At 41.1% G+C, this 25,705-nt stretch overlaps 1 protein-coding gene across 1 annotated transcript in view; it reads right to left on the minus strand.

Moving 5' to 3' along the window:
• Positions 1-1,100: 1,100 nt before the first annotated feature.
• rab5c (RAB5C, member RAS oncogene family) overlaps positions 1,101-25,705 on the minus strand; it is a 46,771-nt gene continuing 22,166 nt past the window's right edge. The window contains exons 3-6 of the mRNA XM_043674962.1: positions 10,921-11,072; positions 8,846-8,968; positions 8,600-8,693; positions 1,101-2,702 (exon numbers count right to left, since the gene is read on the minus strand). Coding sequence (XP_043530897.1) covers positions 2,587-2,702; positions 8,600-8,693; positions 8,846-8,968; positions 10,921-11,072 — 485 coding nt within the window. The 3' untranslated portion in view covers positions 1,101-2,586. The remainder of the gene's footprint in view (positions 2,703-8,599; positions 8,694-8,845; positions 8,969-10,920; positions 11,073-25,705) is intronic.

A 25,705-nucleotide genomic window follows, 5' to 3' on the forward strand; every position in this document is an offset into this window, starting at 1 on the left:
ATTTCATTTCAAATGATCTGCTAACCCTGATGCTTAAGTAAATCCAGAAAATTAATCCAAATTGAATTGAAAATATTGAACCAGGGATTAGATATTTAAATCTGTTAAAGGAAGATATTTAGAAGTGCTCTGAGAGGTTGTTCACAAAGTGACCTATAAATAGAGTGTACTTCCAGTTCAGATGAAGTTGAAGCCCAGGAAAAAAGTTAATGTTCGGACAATGCAATGAGGAAAATAAGAGGTCTTCTGGTTGAGAAAAAGGGTTGTATTGTCTTTTCCATCTGTAAATACCTTGCAGTCAAACTCCCTGAACTAAAGCACCACGGAGAGTTTAAATTAGCTCTTATTGCTCAACTCAAGCCTAATTCTGTAAAGCAAAATAACAGTTTTAATCATAGTTTAAGAGTTGAGGAGCTATGAGGGGCTCTACATGAATTGGTATCTGGTGACATGTCAGAACATTAATTAAAGAACTACTGTCATTGTCTACTTTTTCAGTAGGTTTGTGTGTTCTAAAATGCTCCATTTCTAAAGTTCAACTCCTCTTGTGGTCAGTGCGTGTTTGGGAAAGAGTAAAAATGCAGTTGAGAGTTTTACAGCACAGAAACAGACCTTTTTGTCCAACTTGCTAGGAATGTCAGTAGATACCAGCCATTGACTTTGTTTACTGGTCAAATAATAATTTAGTAATATGCCATTTTACTTTCCAAGGGTCCCATTCATTTATGAAAACCACAGACAATTTACAGGACAGAGGGGCGGAAGAGGGAGGTACATAGATTTATAGTATTGAATCATTATAGCTGAGCTTAGTGTTGCCCACGAAACCTGGAATTGAGTTCATGTCACCAATGCTGGGTTAAAAAACTGATCTGACCAAAACAGATGTTGCAGATTTCTTAAACCTCTCCAAAGTCTTGGTCTGAAAAGTAACCAAAAAAACCCAAAATGTGAGCAGTTCAGAGCTCTCAGGTTAGCATTCTTCATACATTTCATCACCGCAACATTGGTTACATTCAGGAAACCACAGCACCTCACTGAATTGTGATGGTTTTGTTTGTTTCAAGTTCACATTACCAAAAGGAAAATAGATACAGCCATTTTTTTTTTTGAAGTTGATAAGTTTATTAGAATTAAATCAGCACTAATTTGTGGGCTGCTAAACCACTAGTGCTCAGCTATCAAAACGTGCCTTAGTTCCAGAATGTTAAAAGGCTGTTGCACAGTAGTGTGTACAGGTCCACATTTGATACCAGTAGGATACAGTGATGAAAACTACAGATTGAAATTATGTTGCAATTATTATTGCAAGGTACCAGTCACTGAATGAATCCTGCATTGTACTTAGAAGTTAGTGAAAATGAAATCACACGTGGAAAACAATGAAATTTCATTATCACTACCAGTTTTTTTTAAAAAAACCAAATCATTCTCACCCTTTTACATTCTAAAACTTGTCACATTAGGCATTTTATCTCAAGCTAGCTGGCAGCAACATCTGAAGATGCTATTAACATTTCCAGTGTGCAATACTGTACTTGAAGCATACTTTATATCAAATTGTTATAAGAATTAGTTCCACCATACGCATTTGTAAAGTTGTCAAATTAATACTTCAATACATAAAAGATACTGTTGGTTAATTGCCACTTGTGTAATGCAACACTAAGGGGGTCGGTAATTAAAACGCTGTATACACTCTTACCCTTACAGAACAAATACAAACTGGAATTAATTGATACCTCCCGCTATTTTTATTTGTCAAATTACAGATTTTTTTTTGTAATACAGACTAGTGCTCCTCACACACGCAAGCTCGGTCTTTCACTGCCAACAGTCATAGCAGACTGAACAAGCTCCACAAATCAGAGCAGTGTAAGATTGTAATTACCGACATTAGTGACATCACATCACTTTCAAGGACATCAAAATTTACAAGTTATTGAAAACATCTGAACAGAATAGTGCATTACACTAAAAACCAAAGGAAAACTCCATGCTTTCTGAACACAAAGAGGAAGAGCAAAGTAGGCATATTGGAAGGTGCTGTATGGACATAATGGTCTACTGATTGAGTACATGGTAAAGAAAACTTACATTACAAATACAGAAATCCTTTTCAAAATTCATAATTGAGATTTGGTCAGAACCACGAGCATTTAACCGCTGATTCCCATGTTAAATTAATATTTGTTACATTTATTGGATGGTTTGTGTACTATATGAGTAGTTCTTTAGGAAGATGTTTCACAAAAAGACACCTAATCTATTTTTTTTAAATCTTTTCTCTCCAGAATATTATACAAGATTGCAGAGTCTGAAAATGAAGGAATCGCCCAGAAAAAGTTGGGTCAAAATAACTGGTACATGCGTCCGCCACCGGAATTAGAAGGGAAGAGCAAAAGGTTCATATTAAAAAGTGATTTAAGACTTAAAATTTTTTATATGGAAAGTGTTGCGAATTTCCTCCCATCTGATTGGAGTGGTGCGAAGAATCAATGCGACCTGCAGCCGCTCTTGCGGTAAGTGCGAGTGGTAAAGGGGATTCCGGTCGGGATTCTGTGAAGAGACCTGCCAGTTGCCAGTTTAATTACTGCAGCACTGGCTCCGACTCTGCGGACTGGTCTCCTGGAGGTCCACGCCCCTGGTTCGGCCTGAGGTTCCACCTGCATTCTGAGGTTCATTCTTCGGCAGCTTTTTAGCTGTAAAGCGTTTTAAAGACAGACAGTCATTATTGCAGAACTCTATATTTAGTCACAAAAATAGATTGTGCACAACAATTTAAGAAATACAAATTTTTAGATGAACTTTGTTAGTTATTGCCAGTTACTGGCAAGCTGGAATGCTAGCTCAGGGAGGAATCAAAGGCCAACAGAGTGATCTCAGACTTTCAGAACATAAGGTAGACTCATGGCTCTAGGATTTTTGTTATTGTCCTCGAATGTATGAAAGCCTCACTGGCCCTCTATAAAATTAGACCAGTATAGGAGGTACTTAGAACTTCCAATATTCTTAATGTCTCCCCACGACATTAGTTGCAATAATCCCTTTATCGTAAAGTGTCCCTGGCCCACTTTTTAAATAATGAAGCCCTGTAGTCAACTGTGGACAGTGTTGATTATAAACAGCAGGAAACATCAGAAGCTTGGCTGAGGGGACAGGAGTAAGGTGGAAAATGTGGAGATTCAACTAAAGGTCAAAGATGTCATGGTGTAGATGCAGCAAAAGATTTACTCCGATCCCTTAAAAAGGAAACTCTATTTGCTCATGGAATAGATCAAAAACACAAACTTAGTTTTACATTCTGAAAAACATGCCAAATCGTTTCCTTGGCATTATGAAGACTTGCCAATTTTACATGCTTGTGGAGGGTATTATGTCCTAGCAAAGGATGCAGTTTGAGGAAGAGCCTCAGCTGGTCTATTCACAAAAAATCTTTGAGGTGAATTATTTTGATTGAATGTTCATTGTCTGATCGCACCAGCTGAGGAAGAGTCAGAAATTATGGGCGGTTTTAAAACAGAGTAACAGAGGCCAAGTGGAATGAACATTGCTTGGATTAAAGATTTGGGTTCTGAAGGCCATGTTCAGAAAATCCTACTTGTAGGGAGCATTCATTCTGCACGCTTGAATAGGTGGGAATTCTATTCACTTGATAATTCTGGACAAAAAAAACATCCAAAATGAACAAAACAATAACCCTTAAATTTCAAATTAACCCAATACCTAATTGGTTTTTAAGTACATCATGGTTATTTCAATTCATCACTCTGCCTATACCAGGTTACTACTCTGCAACCAAACTACATTCTTGGCAGAGGAAGAGGTAAAAAAAAAGAACAGCAAGTGGGTTGGAGAAGCAGCAAGTGTCAGCATTAATCAAAAGATAGAGGACACCAACAACAGATATTGGCAAGGCGATAGCAGAGAGAGACTGGAGTCAAGAGCAAATGACTAAGTTCAATTCCAGTGGCTTTGTTGGAAACCAAAATGACACTAAGATAGACTGACAACTATATGTTTACGGATAATTTTAACAGCATGAAGGCCAGGATGAGGCACAGTTCGACCCAGCCCAGGGTCACTCAGCGAGTGAGGAGCAGGTTGCGGACTGACTCTCCTGGGCCACACTTGCAGGCTGAACCAAGGCCCCAGGTCTGCAGCTAGACCCAGGCTCTTGAATGGAAGCATTGACAAAAGGGATGGACAGTGGCAGCACCTGGAGGAATGTCAAATGGGGAACAGGAGGTATGGAACCCACACATCCCCAGGCTCAGACAGTGGTAATGACCCATAACGGAGACCCCAGAGCCTGTTTGAGAGACTCTGGTTGATGTCACGCAGCGACTGGAGGAAGTGCATAGGAAGAACAAGAGATAAAGATGAACTTTGTTGCAGTAAGATCTTGCATTACAGTCAGTGTTTTGAGATGGTGCTAGTATGATGAATGAAAAAGCCATTTAATTTTTATTTAACAACAAATCTAAAATCTATTTGCATAGAAATAATTCAAAACACTTGCAGAAACAAATGAAACAAAGCACATCTCTAAAACCCATTATTTCGTGACCACAAAAAGATACCAAAGTACTTACACAGTCAAGGGAGTACTTTTGAAGTGCAGTTACTGCTATAGATGAGGGAAGGATACAAGAGGGTCAAAGGAAATCATCCAGCCCCTCAAGCATGCCCCACCCTTGACAGTCATGAGCCCTCATCGCCACAATATTTCAAAAATCTCTCTCAGACTTTGGTGATGGAGCCTCCAGAGCTTGAGATAGAAAATTCCACATTGACTATGCACTGGGAGGAGAAATTCATTTTAAACTGAGTTGCAAGAATGTCTCCTAGTCAGTGATCCCCAAGTAGAAATATTTTCCCAACATCAACCCTGTCAAGCACCCTCAGGACTTTGTTTCAACAAAATCACTAAATTCTAATAAAGGTTGTTTAGCCATCAATCGCAGGAATCCGCCCAATCAATTTCTTTTGGAATGCTTCCACAGTCAGTATATCCTTTTGTAAATACTAGAACCTCAAACTGTATAGAGTAACTCAAGGCATGATCTTATCAACACTCCTGTACAGTTGTAACAAGACTTCCCTGTTTATAAAATCCACCCTCCTTGCAACAGGTCAAAAAAAGCAGTCATTTACAGAGTGGCTCCCACAAACAACACTATGATGTAAAGCAGGTAATCTGGATTTGAGGGAGGTTCAAAGATAAATATCCACCACTGGAGATAACAGCTTAAAAATAACTCCAGGAAATGTTTACCTCAAAAACAAAAAGGGTACACGGGCTTCTTGGTTTACAGCCTCACCTGAAAGATAGCTGTTCAGTCAACAGAGCAGTGACTTCGTACTGTAGGGGAACGGATTTTGCTCTGCTCTGAGCTCAATTCTCAAGAACAGAGTCCATTTCTGCCTCAAAGGAAAGAGTACTACCAACTAAACCATGCCTAACAAAACTGGAAAGAATGCCTACAATTCATTCTCAAATGACAAGCAATTTGTATTTTTCAAATTTAGCATTTCATTGGCTAAAGCACTTATTAGATAAAACTATAGATTCTAAAATCAGCAAGAGAATTAAAAACCCATCACTTCCAGATTGGGAGAGAACATAAGCTTTGTGCATCTTAAATCTTTAATCACAAGCAAAAAATGTCAGCACACTAAGATAAAATCACTTGGTTTCACAGTTCACCCGATTGTAGTCAGGGCCTCTCTGGAACAGATTTTAATGGTTTAACATAAATGTATGATTTGGCCATTAAATATTTAATATCTACACTTAGAGAGGTGATTCAGTAGTTCTACAAAAGGATAGCAACAGTTCTGTTAACAGGCTGATGCAACTTCAGAGGGGAAGAAACTTTTGCAGGGTGTCCACCTGTGGAATGTTCTCCAGATGACCCCACTTCAAATACCTTGTGGCATTTACCACCTCTACCAATTTGACTGTCTAAGATGGTTTGCTACCACTATTCCTCTTATCTTTTGCCTATTTAGGAATGGTGATGTATCCTCTATCACCAGAGTATCAACAGAAGAGACATGCTTTAGATGACAAGGTTTATTGCATGATAGTAATTTTGCCTAATGGTGTTATTGGCTATGACTTTAGGGAAATGGTACAGAGACATCTGCCCCCTCTGAAGGCTACAGCAGAAATTCTGATCTCCAAACAGTCAGACAGGGACAGAATGGGTGAAGCCAATCCAAAATGAACATTAACCCCATAAGACTCATTAGCATAGAGAACATCCTCCAGCCTTCACTACCAGTACCCAAATCCATCATATATCTACGTACATAATTGTGTTTACCAGTTCAGAGGGCAGTTAAGAGTCAACTATGCTACTGGAGCCACAAAGGCCAGACTAGAATGGCAAATTTTCTTTCTTCAAGGACATGTGAGCCAGATGGGTTTGCATGACAATCGCTGATAATTTCATGGTCACTATTAGAGATCAGCTTTACATTTCAAATCAAATTCAATTAAATTCCACCAACTGCCATGTAGGATCTGAAGTCATGGCCAGAACATCTGCCAGGACCTGGGGCTTACTAAATGGCAAGGTCACTGGACAGATGTGTCTTGGGTTGCTTTCCATACATCACAATGTACAACTGCAGATTTCACAATGAGTTACAGCATTTTCAATCCCTTTGGAAATTTCTGGTTATCATACTGTTGACTTAGTCCTGCCTGTACACCCAATGTCAAGTGTCCTCTGTGCATCCTTTCCTATACAGCTTTCTAACAGGAAGCTGAAGTAACCAGCCTCCTGTTTATATAGTAGTCAATTGCACAAGATCCTAAATACTGTTGGTGCTCAAGGTGCACCTTCTTAGTCAACTTGGACATTCTTCCTGGCCAGTGTTCAACAAGACTGGCAATTAGTCGCCAGATCCTGTCACTTGTTCTTATCAAATTTAGTTCAGCAACTCCTGACTTGCAGGCCTAGTTTGTCAGACCTTTACAACAATTTAAGCCTTTCTACATAATCACAATAGATTCTCTTTGGATGTGTCTTAGTTTAAGAGGCTCAATGAAATCCGCTGGCTGGTCAATCACGACTCACTGATGGGCCAGCGTGCTGGCAATTGTCTGCTTTATATCAGTGGTTCTCTTGAAACATGTGGAATCTCTTGCCCAGAGGTAGAGGCCCAAATAAGCCAACTGGTACAAATGGTGTTAGTGACATATGAATTTCCAACTATCTTAGACTCCCTTGAGCAAGAATGTAACTTGCAGCATTCTTATGTTTAGATTTAGATTACTTAGTGTGGAAACAGGCCTTTCGGCCCAACAAGTCCACACCGACCCGCCGAAGCGCAACCCACCCATTCCCCTACATTTACCCCTTTACCTAACACTATGGGCAATTTAGCATGGCCAATTCACCTGACCTGCACATCTTTGGACTGTGGGAGGAAACCGGAGCACCCGGAGGAAACCCACGCAGACACGGGGAGAACGTGCAAACTCCACACAGTCAGTCGCCTGAGTCGGGAATTGAACCCGGGTCTCTGGCGCGGTGAGGCAGCAGTGCTAACCACTGTGCCACCGTGCCGCCCACATGTTGTGTTATTGTGCATGCCTTTAGTCTGAGTAAGCTACAGCTTTGCTTCACTAGCACTAAAACTGCTTTGATTAGAGAAGGGACCTTGGCACTGAAAGCTAAAATTCAATTGGATACCCATGAAAAAACAGGTGCTATGAGCCCTGGATCATCAGTTTTTCCTGTGCTATACTACTGCATGTGTAATCTTTGCTGTATCTGTGTGCTATCTCTCGAGTTTGATTGGGACAGTGCTCTTAAGAAGAGTCACCTCCATTAAATCCATTCTTGGGTTCTGTCTGGTCCCTCTGACAGAAGACTTGGAAGCAGTTTTTTAATTTCTCCTCAAAGTGTGATTCTTACAACTATTTAAAATAATTTAATAGTTTTTAAATCTCATTAAGCTTGCATTCACTGTAGTTTTAAATTGACAATGAAAATGTTCTACAGGGTCCCCCAAATAATTTGAAACACTAAATTGTATCTAGCTGTTCTCTACTAGCTCACTGCTTTTTAAAGTCTGTTTCATGATAATAGTCTTAGCATTGCTTTACATGGTTTCTCTTCATTTTAAAAGCACTTCCTGAAAAGATGGCAATAAGTACAACTGAACTTGGTCTGGTTTAATTACAAGGGTCTGAGGCAGCTGGTAGAGATGTCAGCTCCGAAAGCAAGAAAAGACCACTCAGATTGCAAAAAGATAAGTAGAGGGTGCGGAGTTAATGTCAGTGGCCCCTTCAGAACCATTACCTCATAACACCATCCAAAAGTGATCTACTTTTAAATGCAAGTTTGAAATGTATAAAGGACAAGTAAAACCAATATATATAACAGTCACAGTTGCTATCTTGAATATTATATGTATAAAGTTGCATTTGTTGATTGATACAAAAGAGCTAAAATAAAAATTTGAAGCAAGCGGTTTCAGAGAAGACAGCATACATACAACTAATACAGAAATAAAAGGGATCAGAACGTATTTAAGACAGAACATCTGTTTGTGCTAGAATCAAAGAGCATGCACATACCTATGGCCATAAATATTTCATTCACATTCATTGCAGTCTTTGCTGATGTCTCCATGAACAGCAAGCTGTTGTCTTCTGCATATGCTTGCGCTTCCTGCAAAAAAAAAGAGCCAGAATTTTAAACAACAGCACTCAAATGGCCCACTCATCTAGATAAAGAGGGCTGCAAGAACAACATTTTATACTATTGGGGAAAAAAAGGAACTGAAGAGCACAAATGATTAGCAATCTTGTACAATTACTTACTTGAAATTCCACAGCTCTCTTATTTGCAAGGTCAGCCTTGTTACCAGCTAATGCAATCACTATGTTTGGACTAGCTTGTCTCTGCAGTTCTTTTACCCAGTTCTTGGCTCGTGCAAAGGTGTCCTTTAAATTTAAAACATTAGATTTACTATTGGAGAATTGCAGTTAAACAAATTCCAACCAAATGTCCAGCACACACCACTCACTGACTTGTGAGCAAGTGGTGTAGTACTGGCAGTCAGACTGGTCTTTAGTACAATATCTTAAAAACCCACAAACCACACTAGCTACCAACCCCTTCCTTTAGGGAGAGGTAAGCTACCGGCTAAGGTACTGGCTTTTATTGGTAGCGGAATTGAGTTCCGGAGTCCTGAGGTCATGTTGCAGTTGTAGAAGACTCTGGTGTGGCCACATCTGGAGTATTGTGTGCAGTTTTGGTCGCCATACTATAGGAAGGATGTGGAGGCACTGGAACGGGTGCAGAGGAGGTTTACCAGGATGTTGCCTGGTATGGTAGAAAGATCGTATTAGGAAAGGCTGAGGCACTTGGGGTTGTTTTCAATGGTGTAAAGAAGGTTTAGGGGTGACTTGATCGAGGTGTACAAGATGATTAGGGGTTTAGATAGGGTTGACTGTGAGGACCTTTTTCCACGTATGGAGTCAGCTATTACAAGGGGGCATAGCTTTAAATTAAGGGGTGGTAGGTATGGGAGAGATGTTAGGGGTAGGTTCTTTACTCAGCGAGTCGTTAGTTCATGGAATGCCCTGCCAGTAGCAGTGGTGGACTCTCCCTCATTGTGGGCATTTAAGCAGGCATTGGATAGGCACATGGAGGATAGTGAGCTAGTGTAGGTTAGGTGGGCTTGGATCGGCGCAACATCGAGGGCCAAAGGGCATGTACTGCGCTGTATTCTTCTATGTTCTATGTCTCCTTAATTACTCATTACATGAAGTTTTGGTGGACAAAGTTGGTTGAATAATTGACTAATTGGACAAAAATGAACTTTAAAGCATTCTATTTGCTAAAGATACAGTCTCAAAAGAAAATAAATGAATAAATCAAATGGATCTGGTATCATTTCAAGCTTAGGTGCTGACATTAAGAGGAAATTGTACAAAGTAAAACGGTCCTGGACACTCACTTTGTTCAGTAAAGCAAGGGGGGGGTAGGACGTCATCACAATCGGATCAATAAAAAAAAGTGATGAGACACCTTAAAAACATCAACTTACACATTGCCAAGTGCTTTAGTCACAACTAGAAAGTGCTTAGACAGTAGGAACCAAGCACAAATGCTAATACTCAAGTACCAAAAACTTATTCTAGATTTGGCATGTCAATTTATAACAGTGAAATAAATTTTTAAAAAGTTTAGAATAGGTTCAGAATGAAGGAAACCATTATTGCCGGTCTACAGATCTAGTTTGTGAACACAGTCCCGGACCTGCTTATTTTGACTAGCAGGACAGGCATGTAATGTAGGTTTTAAAACCAGATTTGCAGGAAGTATTAATACAGTTGATGGCAATCCCATCTGTGCTTAGGGACTTTTAGTGAGTTGAGAAACTGGTTAATTGAATTAGAGACAGACAAGTTAATTGCATGGGTGTACATCAAACTGAACATTTGTTCAATGTTTAGTGCATAGAACAGAACCAGAACATTTTAGGAAATAAAAATGAATTAGACAAGTCAGTTACAAGATCTCATTAAGATTCCACAATGGTTGAATTAATAACTCAGTACTCATCCATCACCCATGTGCAATTTGTCTATCAAGTTAGATGTGAAGCATTGCAGAGACAGACATAACACCAATTGGTTGTGTGTACAGGTACAGACCAGGTGGTCCAGCGGTCCTTTTGTTGATCATTCTCATTATATGATAGATAAGGAGCAAACAGAAGCCTTCAGCTATACTAAAATGAACAGACAGCCCTAAAATAGGCATTTGGCATCAGATATCTGAAGTTGAACATTAAGATTCAGTATACATAATAGGAGTCAGAAAGAAACAGGCAGTTCAGTGGTAGTGGTATAGGAAACTAAATAGGCAGCAATAGGTGTTTACTTACTGTGTTGGTTATGTCGTAGACCACAATAGCAGCTTGTGCTCCTCTGTAGTACATTGGTGCCAAGCTATGATATCTCTCTTGCCCAGCAGTGTCCCAGATCTCAAATTTAACTGTTGTGTCATCCAAACAGACTGTCTGTGTTAGAAAGGCAGCTGAAAACAGAATTGGAAACATTGGAATTTCAGGCAACAAAAGGAAAGTTTAAAAATAGTCTTTCCATCTCTGGTCATAACTAATTAAAATAAAGGTCAAAATCTGGTGCTGAGCAGGGTAAATTTTTTGGTATGTCCCTAAACCCATTTTAAAAAAAAACAAACCAACCAATCCTTGTACATTCTTGGCTCATTAATTGAGCATCAGACCAAATCTCCTGGTAGATCCCCAAATGCTTGAACACAATTTTATCCAAATCATCCAATGCTCTTGAATTCCTTCATTGAACCTGTCACCACCTCACTTCCAGGCAGTGCATTCCAAGCTGAAATGTGTTGCTGGAAAAGCGCAGGTCAGGCAGCATCCAAGGAGCAGGAGAATCGATGTTTCGGGCATGAGCCCTTCTTCAGGAATTCATGTCCGAAACATTGATTCTCCTGCTCCTTGGATGCTGCCTGACCTGCTGCGCTTTTCCAGCAACACATTTTCAGCTTTGATCTCCAGCAGCTGCAGTCCTCACTTTCTCCTAGTGCATTCCAAGTCCTAACTAGCTGAAGGTTTTTCCTCACTTCACCATTGCAGGTCACTTTAAATCCATACAATCTTGCTCCTGTTTGGTTCCCAAGTGGGAATAGTTTCTTCCTATCTACCCTACTCAGCCCACTCAGATTTTGAAATCCTCTAACAGACTTAGCTATTTTGGGGAAAATAGTCCAACTTGGTCAATCTGTCCTCAAATTGTTCTTCTCATGCCTGGAGCCATCTTGTAAATTGTTTCTGTACTCAAATGCTTTCCACAGCCTTCCAATCAGTTACTCAAAACTGTGCGCTGTACTCCAACTGAGGTTTCCAACAAGCACCTTTTACAAGTTTTGCATCACCTCTCTGAAGCTCAAATCCTCCAACATGACATCCCAACTCCTGTACTCCTGCAGTCAAAATTAATAACAGAGGATACTATATGGCTTACTTCTCTTTACCTTTCCTGCCATTTTGAAAGGTCCAGACCCTTTAGAATTTTACCCTCTACAATACTGCCTTTCTAAGTTCTTTCTGCAAAACGAATCCCTTTCCTCTTTGCATTAACTTGTCACTTGTGCTCACTGCACCAATCGGACTTTGAGTTCTCCGTTGTAGTTCTCAGTTTAGTTCTTCCGCGTGTTGTCATCTGCACAAGCCTCCTACTGCATCATAACACAAGATTTTACAGAATTAAATCCAATGACCTGAGCCTCAGCATGCTTTAAGAGCACACGCTGCTTTAAAGTTAGTGACACTTAGGATCTGAAGAAATAATCTAGCTGAAAATAGTCCATATGAAAGCATCCCAACTCATACGTGTTTAGGGTGTGCACAGCATGCAGAGAAATAAAGCAGCAAGAATTGTGAATTATGATTAACTCAATCTTCACCAAAAGGGAGGCAAAAACAAACAAACTAGAATCCTGGCAACTTTACAGGAAAAGCTAAAGCGCAAAGTTGGCAATTAAAAAGGAAATAAGACAGTTAATGCATGTTTTGTTGAGCTAGTGACTAACAGTTACCACGATACATACTCAGTCATTAAATTATGGATCCAAGCTCTACTCTTACTTCGTACCTTCATCAAGATTAGAGTGGTGCTGGAAAAGCACAGGTCAGGCAGCATCCAAGGAGCAGGAAAAAAAAGACGTTTCGGGCAAAAGCCTTTCATCAGGAAACTTTTTGCACCTTCTCTAGTAGGTACATCCACATGCTAAATCATAAAATTTTCTTGTACACCCAAATTCCTCTCCTTCTAAACTCTATGGCAGCCCCAGTCTTTGTTTGGAAAGTTAAAAATCCCCTACCATAACCATCCTATTATTCTTCAAGAACTGAAATCTCCTTATAAATTTCTCTCTCAATTTCTCTCTGACTACTGGGGGGGTCTTAATAAAATTCCAACAAGGTGATCACCCCTTCTTTATTTCTCAGTTCTGCCCAAATAACTTCCTTGGATGTATTCCCAGGAATATCCACCTGGAGTACAGCTGTAATGCTGTCATTGATATAAATAATTTGGATGTGAGCTTAAGAGGTCTAATTAGTAAGTTGCAGATAACACCAAAATTGGAGGTGTAGTGGACAGTGAAGGAGGTTACCTCTGATTACAATGGGATCTTGATTAGATGAGCCAACAGGCTGAGAAGTGGCAGATAGAGTTTAATTTAGATAAATGCAAGGTGCTGCATTTTGGGAAAGCAAATTTTAGCAGGACTTATATACTTAATGGTAAGGTCCAAGAGAGCATTGCTGATCAAAGACATTCAAGTGCAGGTTCATACCACCCTGAAAGTAGAGTCACAGGTAGATAGGATAGTGATATGCTCTCGTTTATTGGTCAGAGTACTGAATATAGGGGTTGGGAGGTCATGTTGCAGCTGTACAGGATATTGATTAGGCCACTTTCGGAATATTGCGTGCAATTCTGGTCTCCTTCCTACCAAAATGATGTTGTGAAACTTGAAAGGGTTCAGAAAAGATTTACAAGGATGTTGCCAGGGTTACAGGTTTTGAGCTATAAGGAGAGGCTGAATAGGCTGGGGCTGTTCTCCCTGGAGCAGAGGTTGAGGAGTCACCTCAGGTTTACAAAATCATGAGGGGCATGGATAGGGCAAACAGGCAAAGTCTTTTGCCTGGGGTTGGGGAGTCCAGAACTAGAGGGCATAGGTTTAGGGAAAGAAATAAAAGAGACAATAAACAATAGGTGCAGGAGTAGGCCATTCTGCCCTTCGAGACTGCACCACCATTCAATATGATCATGGCTGATCATCCTTAATCAGTATCCTGTTCCTGCCTTATCTCCATAATCCTTGATACCACTATCCTTGAGAGCTCTATCCAACTCTTTCTTAAATGAATCCAGAGACTGGGCCACCACTGCCCTCTGGGACAGTGCATTCCACACAGCCACCACTCTCTGGGTGAAGAAGTTTCTCCTCATCTATCCTAAATGGTCTACCCTGTATTTTTAAGCTGTCCTCTGGTTCGGGACTCAGCCATCAGCGGAAACATGTTGCCTGCCTCGAGAGTGTCCAATCCTTTAATAATCTATATGTCTCAATCAGATCCCCTCTGTCTTCTAAACTCAAAGGTATACATGTCCAGTCGCTCAGCGTAAGGTAGGCCCGCCATTGCAGGAATTGACCGTGAACCTACGCTGCACTCCCTCAATAGCCAGAATGTCTTTCCTCAAATTTGGAGACCAGAACTGCACACAGTACTCCAGGTGTGGTCTCACCAGGGCCCTGTACAGCTGCAGAAGAACCTCTTTGCTTCTATACTCAATCCCTCTTGTTAGAAGGCTAATGGCATGCTGGCCTTCATCACTGTCTGCTGTACCTGCATTGACTGGTGTACAAGAACACCGAGATCTCTCTACTGCCCCTTTAACTAAATTGATTCTGTTTAGGCAGTAATCTGCCTTCCTGTTCTTGTCAAAGTGGATAACCATACATTTATCCACATTAAACTGCATCTGACCACTCACCTAACTTGTCCAGGTCACGCTGTAATCTAACATTCTCAACACATTTCACCCTTCCATCCAGCTTACTATCAGCAAATTTGCTAATGTTATTGCTAATACCATCTTCTATATCATTAACATATATTGCAAAAAGCTGTGGTACCCCACTGGTCACTACTTGCCATTCCGAAATGGAGCAGTTTATCACTGTTTCCTATCAACCAAACAACTTTCAGTCCAAGTTAGTACTTTGCCCCCAATACCATGCACCCTAATTTTGCTCACTAACCTTCTATGTGGGACTTTATCAAAAGCTTTCTGAAAGTCCAGGTACACTACATCTACTGGATCTCCCTCATCCATCTTCAGAATTACATCCTCAAAAAATTCCAGGAGATTAGTCAAGCATGATTTCCCCTTCATAAATCCATACTGACTCTGACCTATCCTATTACTACAATCCGGATGTGTCGTAATTTCATCCTTTATAATAGACTCCAGCATCTTTCCCACCACTGCAGTCAGACTAACTGGTCTATAATTGCCTGCTTTATCTCTCCCACCTTAAAAAGTGGTACAACATTAGCCACCCTCCAATCCGCAGGAACTGATCCCGAATCTATCGAACTCTGGAAAATAATCACCAATGCATCCACGACTTCGAGCCACCTCCTTCAGTACCCTGGGATGTAGACCATCAGGCCCCGGGGACCTATCAACCTTCAGACCCAACAGTCTCTCCAACACCAATTCCTGGCAAATATAAATTCCCTTCAGTTCAGGCCCTTCAGCCACTTACCTCAGGGAGATTGCTTGCGTCTTCCCCAGTGAACACAGATCTGAAGTACCAATTCAATTCTTCTGCCATTCTTCTCCGTAATATATACCCCTGCTTCTGTCTTCAAGGGCCCAATTTTAGTCCTAACCATTTTTTTGCCTTTCACATAACTAAAAAAACTTTTACTACCCTCCTTTATATTACTGGCCAGTCTACCTTCATACCTCATTTTTCTGTGTATTTCCTTCTTAGTAATCCTCTGTTGCTCTTTAAAAGCTTCCCAGTCCTCCATTTTCCCACTTATCTTTGCTATGTTATACTTTTTCTCTTTTAACTTTGTTTCTTAACTTCCCTTGTCAGTCATGGCCACCCATGCCACCTCCTTGGATCTTTCTTGCTTTTTGGAATGAACTGATCCTGCATCTTCTGCATTATACACAGAAATATCTGCTATTGTTCCTCCAGTCATCCCTGCTAAAGTATTGCACAATTGAACTTTGGCCAGCTCCTCCCTCACAGCTCCATAGTTCCCTTTATTCAACAGAAATATTGTCACTTCCGATTGTACCCTCTCCCTCTCAAATTGCAGGATCCTTCCAGTCTACCTGCATGTTGAAATTCCCCATAACAACTGGAGTAACATCTTTGCGACAGGCCAATTTCAGCTCCTGATTCAACTTACATCCGACATCCAAACTACTGTTTGGGGGCCTGTAGATAACTCCCTGGAAGGTCTTTTTACCCTTAGTATTTCTCAGCTCTATCCACACCGACTCTACATCCCTTGATTCTAGGTCCCCCCGTGCAAGGGACTGAACATCATCCTTTACCAACATGGCTACCCCACCCCCTCTGCCCGTCAGTCTGTCCTTACGATAGCACGTGTAGCCTTGAATATTCATTTCCCAGGCCCTGTCCACTTGAAGCCACGTCTCAGTTATCCCCACAATATCATATTTGCCAATTTCCAAAAGAGCCTTAAGCTCATCCATCTTATTTCTAAAGCTTTGTGCATTCATGTATAGTATTTTTAATTTATTACTGCCCTCACCCTTCCCATCAACTCCTATTTCACTCAACCTTACAGCATGATCCCTTTGAGTTTTCTGCCTCATTGATACAGTTGTCTTTCTTGTTCTAACTTTCCCTTCAATTTCCTTCTTAAACATCTAGTTTGTCCCCTCCCCCCTGCTACTTAGTTTAAACGTAGCTGTGTTGCAGTAGCAAACCTGCCTGCCAGAATGCTGGTCCCTAACCTATTAAGGTGCAAACAGTCTCTCGTAGAATTTATGCTTACCACAAAACATACCAGAGTGATCCAAGAATTTAAATCCTTGTTTCCTGCACCAGTTCCCCAGCCATACGTTCAAGTCCATTATCTCCCTGTTTCTGGCTTCACCAGCCAGAGGAACTGGAAGCAAACCAGAGATAACCACCTTGGACGTCCTGCTTTTCAGCCTTCTTCCTAGTTCTCCGAAGTCCAGCTATAGTATGTTCCTCCTCTTCTTCCAGACATCATTTGTGCCGACATGTACCACCACCTCTGGCTCTTCACCTTCATCCTTGAGGATTTCCTGCACTCTGATGTCTTTAACCCTGGCACGAGGAAGGCAACACACCATCCTCAAGTCCTGTCTGCTGCCACAAAAACCCCGGTCGGTTCCTCTCACTATCGAGTCCTCTATTACCACGGCTCGGTGCGATGTCCGACTCTTCCGCATTGCCTCTGCACCGACTTTTGTTTGACAGACCTGGCCGCCTCGCGTACTGGCAGTGTCATCGGTCTCTGCTGTTTCCGAAAGATTCAACTTGTTCCTGACAGGTACTTCCCCTGGGGTCTCTTGCACTTGTCTCCTCTCTGCCTTCCTCATCATCTGCTCTCTTTTGGTATGATTGGTGTAATAACCTCGCTGAAGGTCTTGTCCAGAAAGATCGTTCTCTCGGATGAGCCTAAGGTCCTCGAGTTCTTTCATCTGTGCTGCAATATGCTCTGTCATAAGGGGCAACTTTTTCATGCAGAGGGTGGTGCATGTATGGAATGAGCTGCCAGAGGAAGTGAAGGCTAGTACAATTGCAACATTTAAAAGGCATCTGGATGGGTATATGAATAGGAAGGGTTTAGAGGGATATGGTCTGGGTGGGAAGAGATTGGGTTGGGATATCTGGTCGGTATGGACAAGTTGGACCAAAGAGTCCATCTCTATGACTGACTTTTGGACTTCAGACCATAACCTAGCCTTTTGTACTAAGGTCAGGCAGGTGCTATATTTCAAACAAAATATCACACAGTCCAATCGAGTGTAACAGATCCTACCCATCTGTCCAATGCAGTGTTCGCTGAAGTCCTTGCTGCCCCTTCAAGAACGGATACCCAATAAACAAACAGTCCAACAGTTCTCAACAACAAACCCAAACAAGCAGACACAATGTACCCAGAAACTTTAGCCACATTACCCTACAAAAAAAACCCATCTCTGAAATGACTTTCAGACTACTCAGACCCCTTGGCATCATGGTAGCCCACAAACCTGCCAACAGACTAAAAACAGCAATTAATGAACCTAAAGGGTCTAATAGAAACAACCAGCAAAACAAGTGCCATTTACAAAATACCATGCAAGACTATAACACACACTACATTGGACAGATGGGCAAGAAACTAGCCACCAGGATACATGAACACCAACTAGAGACCAAAACACATGATCCACTATCATTAGTACCCTAACATACAGACGAAGGACACCACTTTCACTGGGACAGCACCTCCATCCTAGGAAGAGGTAAACAGAGACATGCACGAGAATTCTTAGAGGCCTGACATTCTAACCAGAACTCCATCAATAAACACATTGATTTGGACCCCATCCCCTGAGAAAAAGAACTGGAAGTGATATCACCCATCCGAAGAAACCGAGACAAATAGGAAATGAGACATAACACCAGTGCTTTCACAGGAGGCTCATTTCTGAGGTTACCTAGTATGGTAACAAAACTTCTGAAAACAAACCTTCCAGCTCAGCGAGCAAACTTACATCCAAAAGATCTTTCTCTATAAATAATGGCACCAATGTGGAAGTTAAAATTAAAAAGTGAAATGAAAGTCTCCAGTTCTCTCAGACTCCACTTCAAACAAAATATGACTGTCCAATCAAGAATGTAAGAGATCACAATGTACCAAGTACAGAAATCCTTCTGGAATCCTGGGTAGCATTTGCTCTTCAAATTAATGCCAAAAACAAATTCTGTTCATTTATCTCTGATTTCACAAACTTGTCTACATTGGCCATACTTCAAAACATGTCCACTTGGCTGTGAAGTGCTTGGGGTGCCCAAAGAGTACAAAAGGCAAAGCATAATACGATCTTACCCCATTCCTTTCAAATGTCATTTGACTCCTACTTCAGAGTAATTCCTCCCAAAGTGACTGTACATTAATCTGAAATCAGCCCTCAAAAGAGCTATAATAAGTTTACACTCCTTGCTCAACAGTCTGCAGCCTCAGATGGTTGAAGACCCCATTCTCCAAGAGACAATGTTTTCAGAGGGTGGTATGTGTATGGAATGAGTTGCCAGAGGAAGCAGTGGAGGCTGGTACAATTGCAACATTTAAGAGGCATTTGGATGGGTATATGAATAGGAAGGGTTTGGAGGGATATGGGCTGGGTGCTGGCAGGTGGGACTAGATTGGGTTGGGATATCTGGTCAGCATGGACAGGTTGGACCGAAGGGTCTGTTTCCATGCTGTACATCTCTATGATAACAACTATAACATCTTGCAGACCAGGACTAGTCTTGCATACCAACTGTAGCAAAGGTATCATTTAAAATGGCTTCTCTTCCTGCACCTACATGGTTTTTGGTGGGTATCCGCCAATCCCTTCCATTTCGCATACTGTTCCTCAGCATTTCCTATCTATGATAAGAGAACTGGGTATCAGCATCACCTTTCAACTGCTAACTGTAATCCAGTACTTTCAAAAGATTCATTCATGGATGACAGCACCACTGGCTAGGTCAACAATTATTGCCCAGAGAGAGCAGTTATGGGTAACCGCAAAGCTGTGGGTATGGAGTCACATGCAAGCCAGACCAAGTAAAGATGGCAGTTTCCTTCCCTAAAAAGGACATGACTGAATGAGATGGTTTTTTTTTAAATTAACAATGGATTCATGGTCATTAGAATCTTAATTTCAGAGATGATTGAATACAAATTCCACCATCTGCGTTGGCAGGATTCAAACCTGGGCTCCCAGGACATTACCTGAGTCTTTGGATTAACAATCCAGCAATAAAATCACTGGCCATCACCACTCCTCGTTTATCCAGTAGTGAATCAGATTTTCCCCTATTAAACTGAGAAAAATGCTGCCTTTGGTTTTTGCTCCACTCCAAGTTCCATCCACTCGTTACTGACTTCATCCATCACCCTAGCAACAGTAAGATTAAGCTTGTCTGTTTGCAACTTTGTCATAGTGGACCCCAAGGTGAGCTATCACATTGGTGCCTTCTCAAAAGGTCATCATTTTGTTGACATCACCTTAAATAGTTCATGAAAACTCTTATTGATGCTTCATTGTCTTAACGGTTCTTCCGTATTCCTGATCTCGCATACTGTACCCTACGTTAACTTGAAGTCAAATTGCTGCCGGTCTCTTAGGTAAACAAAAGTTGGTGTGAACTATGTTTAAAACTATATAAAAAATGATCCATCATGCAAAATCAAAATTTCATCCTAGTTTTCAAATTCCTTCATTGCTTGCCCCTCACCATTTCTAACCTCTCCAATGGTCTATGCTTCGCCTGTTATGATCTCAAGCATAGTATTCATTGTTTCACTGTTGGTCTGCCTTCTGTTGGGTGGTTCCCAAACTCTGGGATAATAGTTTTATATTTCAGTTCTTTACCTCACTTTCCTCAAACTAATTCTTAAAACCTGCATCAGAGACCAAACCTTTGGCCCTCTGATCTAATACCATTTATGGCTGGGTTGTCTTATTTAGTTCTAGAATACCCACGTGGATAAAACGGGGACATTTGCTTGTGTTATAGACAAGATTTAAGAGGTGTAGTATAAAATCTAATTTAAGCTGCCTATTACCTGGACAGTTTCTGCAGAAATTTCAAAAATCACTCTTTACAAATTCAAAACTGATGTTTACCAATCCAATTTTGCTCGATGCAAGAGACTACATAAACAGAATATAACATTAGAAAACTATTCTACCTAGCCATTACTCCAGATAGCCTTTAGGGCATGTTTCTTTCTGGTTCTCAGCTAAATCTACAGCGTCAAGTGCATATTTACAATTTACACAAAAACTGAAAATGTGTTGCTGGAAAAGCGCAGGTCAGGCAGCATCCGAGGAGAATTGACGTTTCGGGCATGAGCCCTTCTTCAGCCTTCTTCTCCTGCTCTTTGGATGCTGCCTGACCTGCTGTGCTTTTCCAGCACATTTTCAGCTCTGATCTCCAGCATCTGCAGTCCTCACTTTCTCCAAGAATTTACACAAAAATACAAGTTTGCATCCCTGTTATCTTTGGTTAAGTTTTGATTTAGAATTATGGGTAGTCTTCTTGTTCCAGCTAGAGATTGAGGTACTCCTGGCAAATTGAGGCTGTTTCACATTACAAATGCAAAAGAAAGCAACCAACAATTCCAATTTACAATCTTCCTCCATAGAAACAGTTGAACGAATTGAAGTTAATCTTGCACTTACACTTTATAGCCCTCAACCACAAAAAGGTCAAATTAAGCAGTTCTGATATCAAACAAAATCAGTCATACAGCACAGGGACAGACCTTTCAAGGCAACTCAACACTGACCAGACATCCCAATCTGACCTAGTCTTATTTACTAGCATTTGGCCCAAATCCTTCTAAACCCTCCCTATTCATGTTCCCATCCAGATGACTTTTAAATGTTATTTGTACCAGCCTGCTCCATTTCCTCTGGCAGTTTGTTCCACACACCCCCCACCCTCTGCTTAAAAGTTACTCTTCCAGTCTCTTTTAATCTTTCTCCTTTCATCTTAAAGCTATGCCATTAAAGTAATCTAATCAAATCTAATCTAATCTATGCCATCTAATAATTTGGACTCCCCAGAGGATACTCTGGGGGAAAAAGGCCTTGGCTATTCAATCTATACTATTCATGAGTTTATAAACCTCTATAAAGTCACCTCTGCCTTGGATCGTCCAGGGAGTAAAGTCCAGCCTATTCAGGCTCTCCTTATAACTCAAGCCCTCCAATCCCAGCAATATCCTAAGAAATCTTTTCTGCACCCTCAAGTTTAACAGCTTCCTTCCAGTAGAAAAGGTGACCAGAATTGTACACAATATTCTAAAAGTGGCTTCACCAATGTCCTGTACAGCCACATGACATCCCAACTCCTGTACTCAATGTTCTGACCAATGAAGGCAAGTGCGCAATATTCCCTGGGGCCTACCATTAACTGCGTACGGCCTGCCCTGGTTTGCCTTACCAGAACACAACACAACACTTCACATTTGTCCAAGTTAAACTCTCATCTGCCATTCAACTCATTGGGGAGAAAGTGAGGTCTGCAGATGCTGGAGATCAGAGATGGAAATGTGTTGCTGGAAAAGCGCAGCAGGTCAGGCAGCATCTAGGGAACAGGAGAATCGACGTTTCGGGCATTAGCCCTTCTTCAGGAATTCAACTCATTGGCCCAACTGATCAAGATCCCATTGCACTTAGACAATCTGAACAATGCCACATCCACTTAACGTTTGCTAAAGTTCTGGAGTGGGTCTTGAACCCTCAACCTCAGGTGAGCATTGTCAACTAAACCATAGCTGACATTAAAAAGAGAGAACAGGAAAAGGGTGAATTTAATGGCAAGTGACTAAACTCTAGTTTATCCTTACTGGCTGATGGAGGCCTTTATAACATGATCATCCAAATTGCATTTGTTTCCTCAAGGTAAAGACTGCTTCATAAAGCAGAAAACACTAACAAATAAACAATTACTGTTTTACTTGGAGATGTGTTCTTGGCCCATAACATGAGAGGTGAAGAATTGGTGCAGGTCCTGTGCCTCCACAAGAGCAGCCCATGGGAGCAAGCAATTGAGTGCTGTGTATCATTGAACAGAGAACCAGAATGTTGAAGGAACAGTTTCTTCAGAAAGGAGGATGCTGGAAAAATTAGCTAGATTATGGTATGGTGCTGGAGGCAGACAACATCCCTCGAATTTGGAGAAGAGTAAAGAGGTACAAAGGTCAAGGGATACCTTAAGGTTCTAACTAGGATGATGAATCAGGTGAGCCCTATAACCACATGAGTGGATTTCTTGACGGAGGAGAAATAAGTTAAAGTGGCATTAGCATGCATACAATAGAGGCAATTGCACTAAAGGCTAGAAAATGGGATAGAGATGCAATCAAAACAGTTGAAGTTAGTAAAATATTAGGAATTGCACCCTGGGTGACTCTGGAATTTGCACGTTCTCTCCATGTCTGCGTGTTTGCTCCAGGCACTCCTGTTTCCTCCCTCAGTCCAAAGGTATGCAGGTTAGGTGGTTTGGCAATACTACACTACCCCAGTCCAGTACATAGCATTTATAAAGGCATAAAATTGGGGTGATTGAATATTCCCCACTTGTCTGAAATTAAGTCAACTCCAAACATAGGAGCATTGAAATTAGGAGTGGGAGTAGGCAACTCAGCCCTTCGAGTACATTCTGCCATTTGACATGAAGGCTCATCTTATCCTGCTCAACTTTACTTTCTTACCTGCTGCCCATAGCCCTTTTACCCTGCTTTTCAGAAATATATTCTCTAATCTCAAAGCTCAAGTTCACCGAAAACAAGTAGTTTTACACAATCAAGACAAAGCAGCCCACTTAAAATGGCATGTCTAGAATCATCTACTCACCCCACCATAGTATGCACTACTGTTAAGTGCAATCTACAAGATTCAATACAGAAATTAGGGACTCAGCTCCTTCCAAAACCACTGCCATCTAGGAGGACAAGGGCAGCAGACATATGGGAACATGACTAGCTGCATGTTTCCCTCCAAGCTGATCACCACCCAGACTTAAATACATGACTGTACTTTCAGTGTCACTGAATCACAACCCTGGACCCCATCAGCATTAGGATTCTGGTACACTTGCATTACCGTTATTCATAAAGGGACCTCACTGTCACATTTCTAAAAGCAACCCAAGAAATGGACAAAATTGAAGCTGGCCCAGCCAGAGATTCATGCCCTGCGAGTAAAAAGAAAATCATGAACTTCCATCCCTTTAATCCATCGCCTAGAGTTTGTCATAGTAGGAAATCAACGTGATTTCAATGAATGAGATAGTTGGCTGAATGGCATCCCTCAAGCATAAGAATTAATTGTTAACAGTGACTGATCAAATTAAAAAGATAAATTCAGAGTAGTTAAGTACACAAACTGTACTCTGCTAGACTGGAATCAAATATAATTGCCTGTATTTGCAATTCAGTATGCTGAATGAGGGAAAATAGCTAAAATTTGCACTTAAAATTCAGGATCCTAGCTATTTCTTTAACTTGCAAACTACTGTGCAGCCCAATCTGTTAGATTAATAGTTAATCTGTTTTATGGTTTTAATTGAGGGAGGAAATGGTCAGAGCATCTCAATACCACCCCAAACAGTACTGATCACAGCTTTTAACACAAGATAACAGACAGAAGGGACTTTGATTTAACAATTCATCAGATACAGGACAGTTCCAAAAAAAAACATCACTGCACCAGTTACTCTCTGAAATCAACAGACCACCCAGTAAACTAGGCAACTGTCTAAGTGTGTGCTGCCAAAGACAAACTAATATTTACATGTCCAATTAAAGAACAACAATGTTACAATGTGAAATTATAACTCCTGGAAAAGAATTGGTGTTAGGGCTCAGTCAGCAAGTGATTTGTCACCTTTGGTACATTAAGCACCTGAAGTTATTTGCTGTAAAACCTTCAGTGCATTAATATCAACACACTTGTAATGTGAAGCATTCCTAATCAGTTGTAAAAACATATGTTGGCTCAAAAGAAATTAAAGACAACCATAAATTGGCACTTTACTGTTAAATGCTCATTCCCATACGATAATGGTGGCAGAGTGATTAGCACAGTGCCAGGAACCTAGGTTTGATTCCAGTCCTGGGTGCTTGCGCAGACTTTGTAGGTTGACTTGTGTCTGCATCTGGGTTTCCCCCAGATGCTCTGGTTTCTGCCCAAAGATGTGCAGATTAGCTAGACTGGCCGTGGCAAATGTAGGGTTATGGGAATAGGTGGGATACTCAGTTGTGCAGACTAGATGGACAGAATAGTACTATAGGGATTTTATGATTCAATTGCTCCAAATGCAAGAAGGTCCTTGGGCTTCTAAAAAAAATTATGTCCAAATGCTTCTGGAAGTTTGTGGTCATTCAATGGATGCTATGTGAAACAATTTCACCTTCATACCAATACTAAAACTGGAAGTGCAAATTTAGAGTCAATGCTAGATGGCTAAAGCAAAACAACTTTCCCAATGGGTAGTTTCATACCACTGACTTGTTACTCCAAAACAGCAGAAATTCAGAGTCATAAAACCTGGTTTAAGAACATGACAGTCTACTAGACAAAATTTGAATAGCTTACTAAAAACAGATTCGGAAAGGCAAGGACTGATTAGGGATAGTCAACATGGCTTTGTGCATGGGAAATTGTGTCTCATGAGTTTTTCGAAAAAGTAACAAAGAGGATTGATGAGGGCAGAGCAGTGGATATGATCTACATGGACTCCAGTAAGGCATTCAACAAGGTCATCCATGGGAGACTGGTTAGCACGGTTAGATCTCATTGAACACAGGGAGGACTAGCCATTTGGATACAGAACTGGCTCGAAGGTAGAAGGTGGTGGTGGTGGTGGTGGAGGGTTGTTTTTCAGACTGGGAGGCTTGTGACCAGTAGAGCACCACAAGGATCGGTGCTGGGACCACTACAAGGATCGGTGCTGGGACCACTACTTTTAGTCATTTATATTTGGATGTGAGCATATGAGGCATAGATAGTAAGTTTGCAGATGACATCAAAATTGGAGGTGTAGTGGACAGCAAGGCTTACCTCAGATTAAAACAGGATCTTCAGATGGGCCAATGGGCTGAGTGGTAGATGAAGTTTAATTTAGATAAGTGAAAGGTGCTGCATTTTGGGAGAGCAAATCTTAGCAGGACTTATACACTTAATGGTAAGGTCCTAGGGAGTGTTGCTGAACAAAGATCTTGGAATGCAGGTTCATAGTTCCTTGAAAGTGGAGTCCCAGGTAGATAGGATAGTAAAGGCAGTATTTGGCATGCTTTTCTTTATTGGTCAGAGTAT

The sequence above is a fragment of the Chiloscyllium plagiosum genome, chromosome 33 (assembly GCF_004010195.1).
Source record: "Chiloscyllium plagiosum isolate BGI_BamShark_2017 chromosome 33, ASM401019v2, whole genome shotgun sequence".
In the NCBI taxonomy this organism is placed as follows: Eukaryota; Metazoa; Chordata; class Chondrichthyes; order Orectolobiformes; family Hemiscylliidae; genus Chiloscyllium; species Chiloscyllium plagiosum.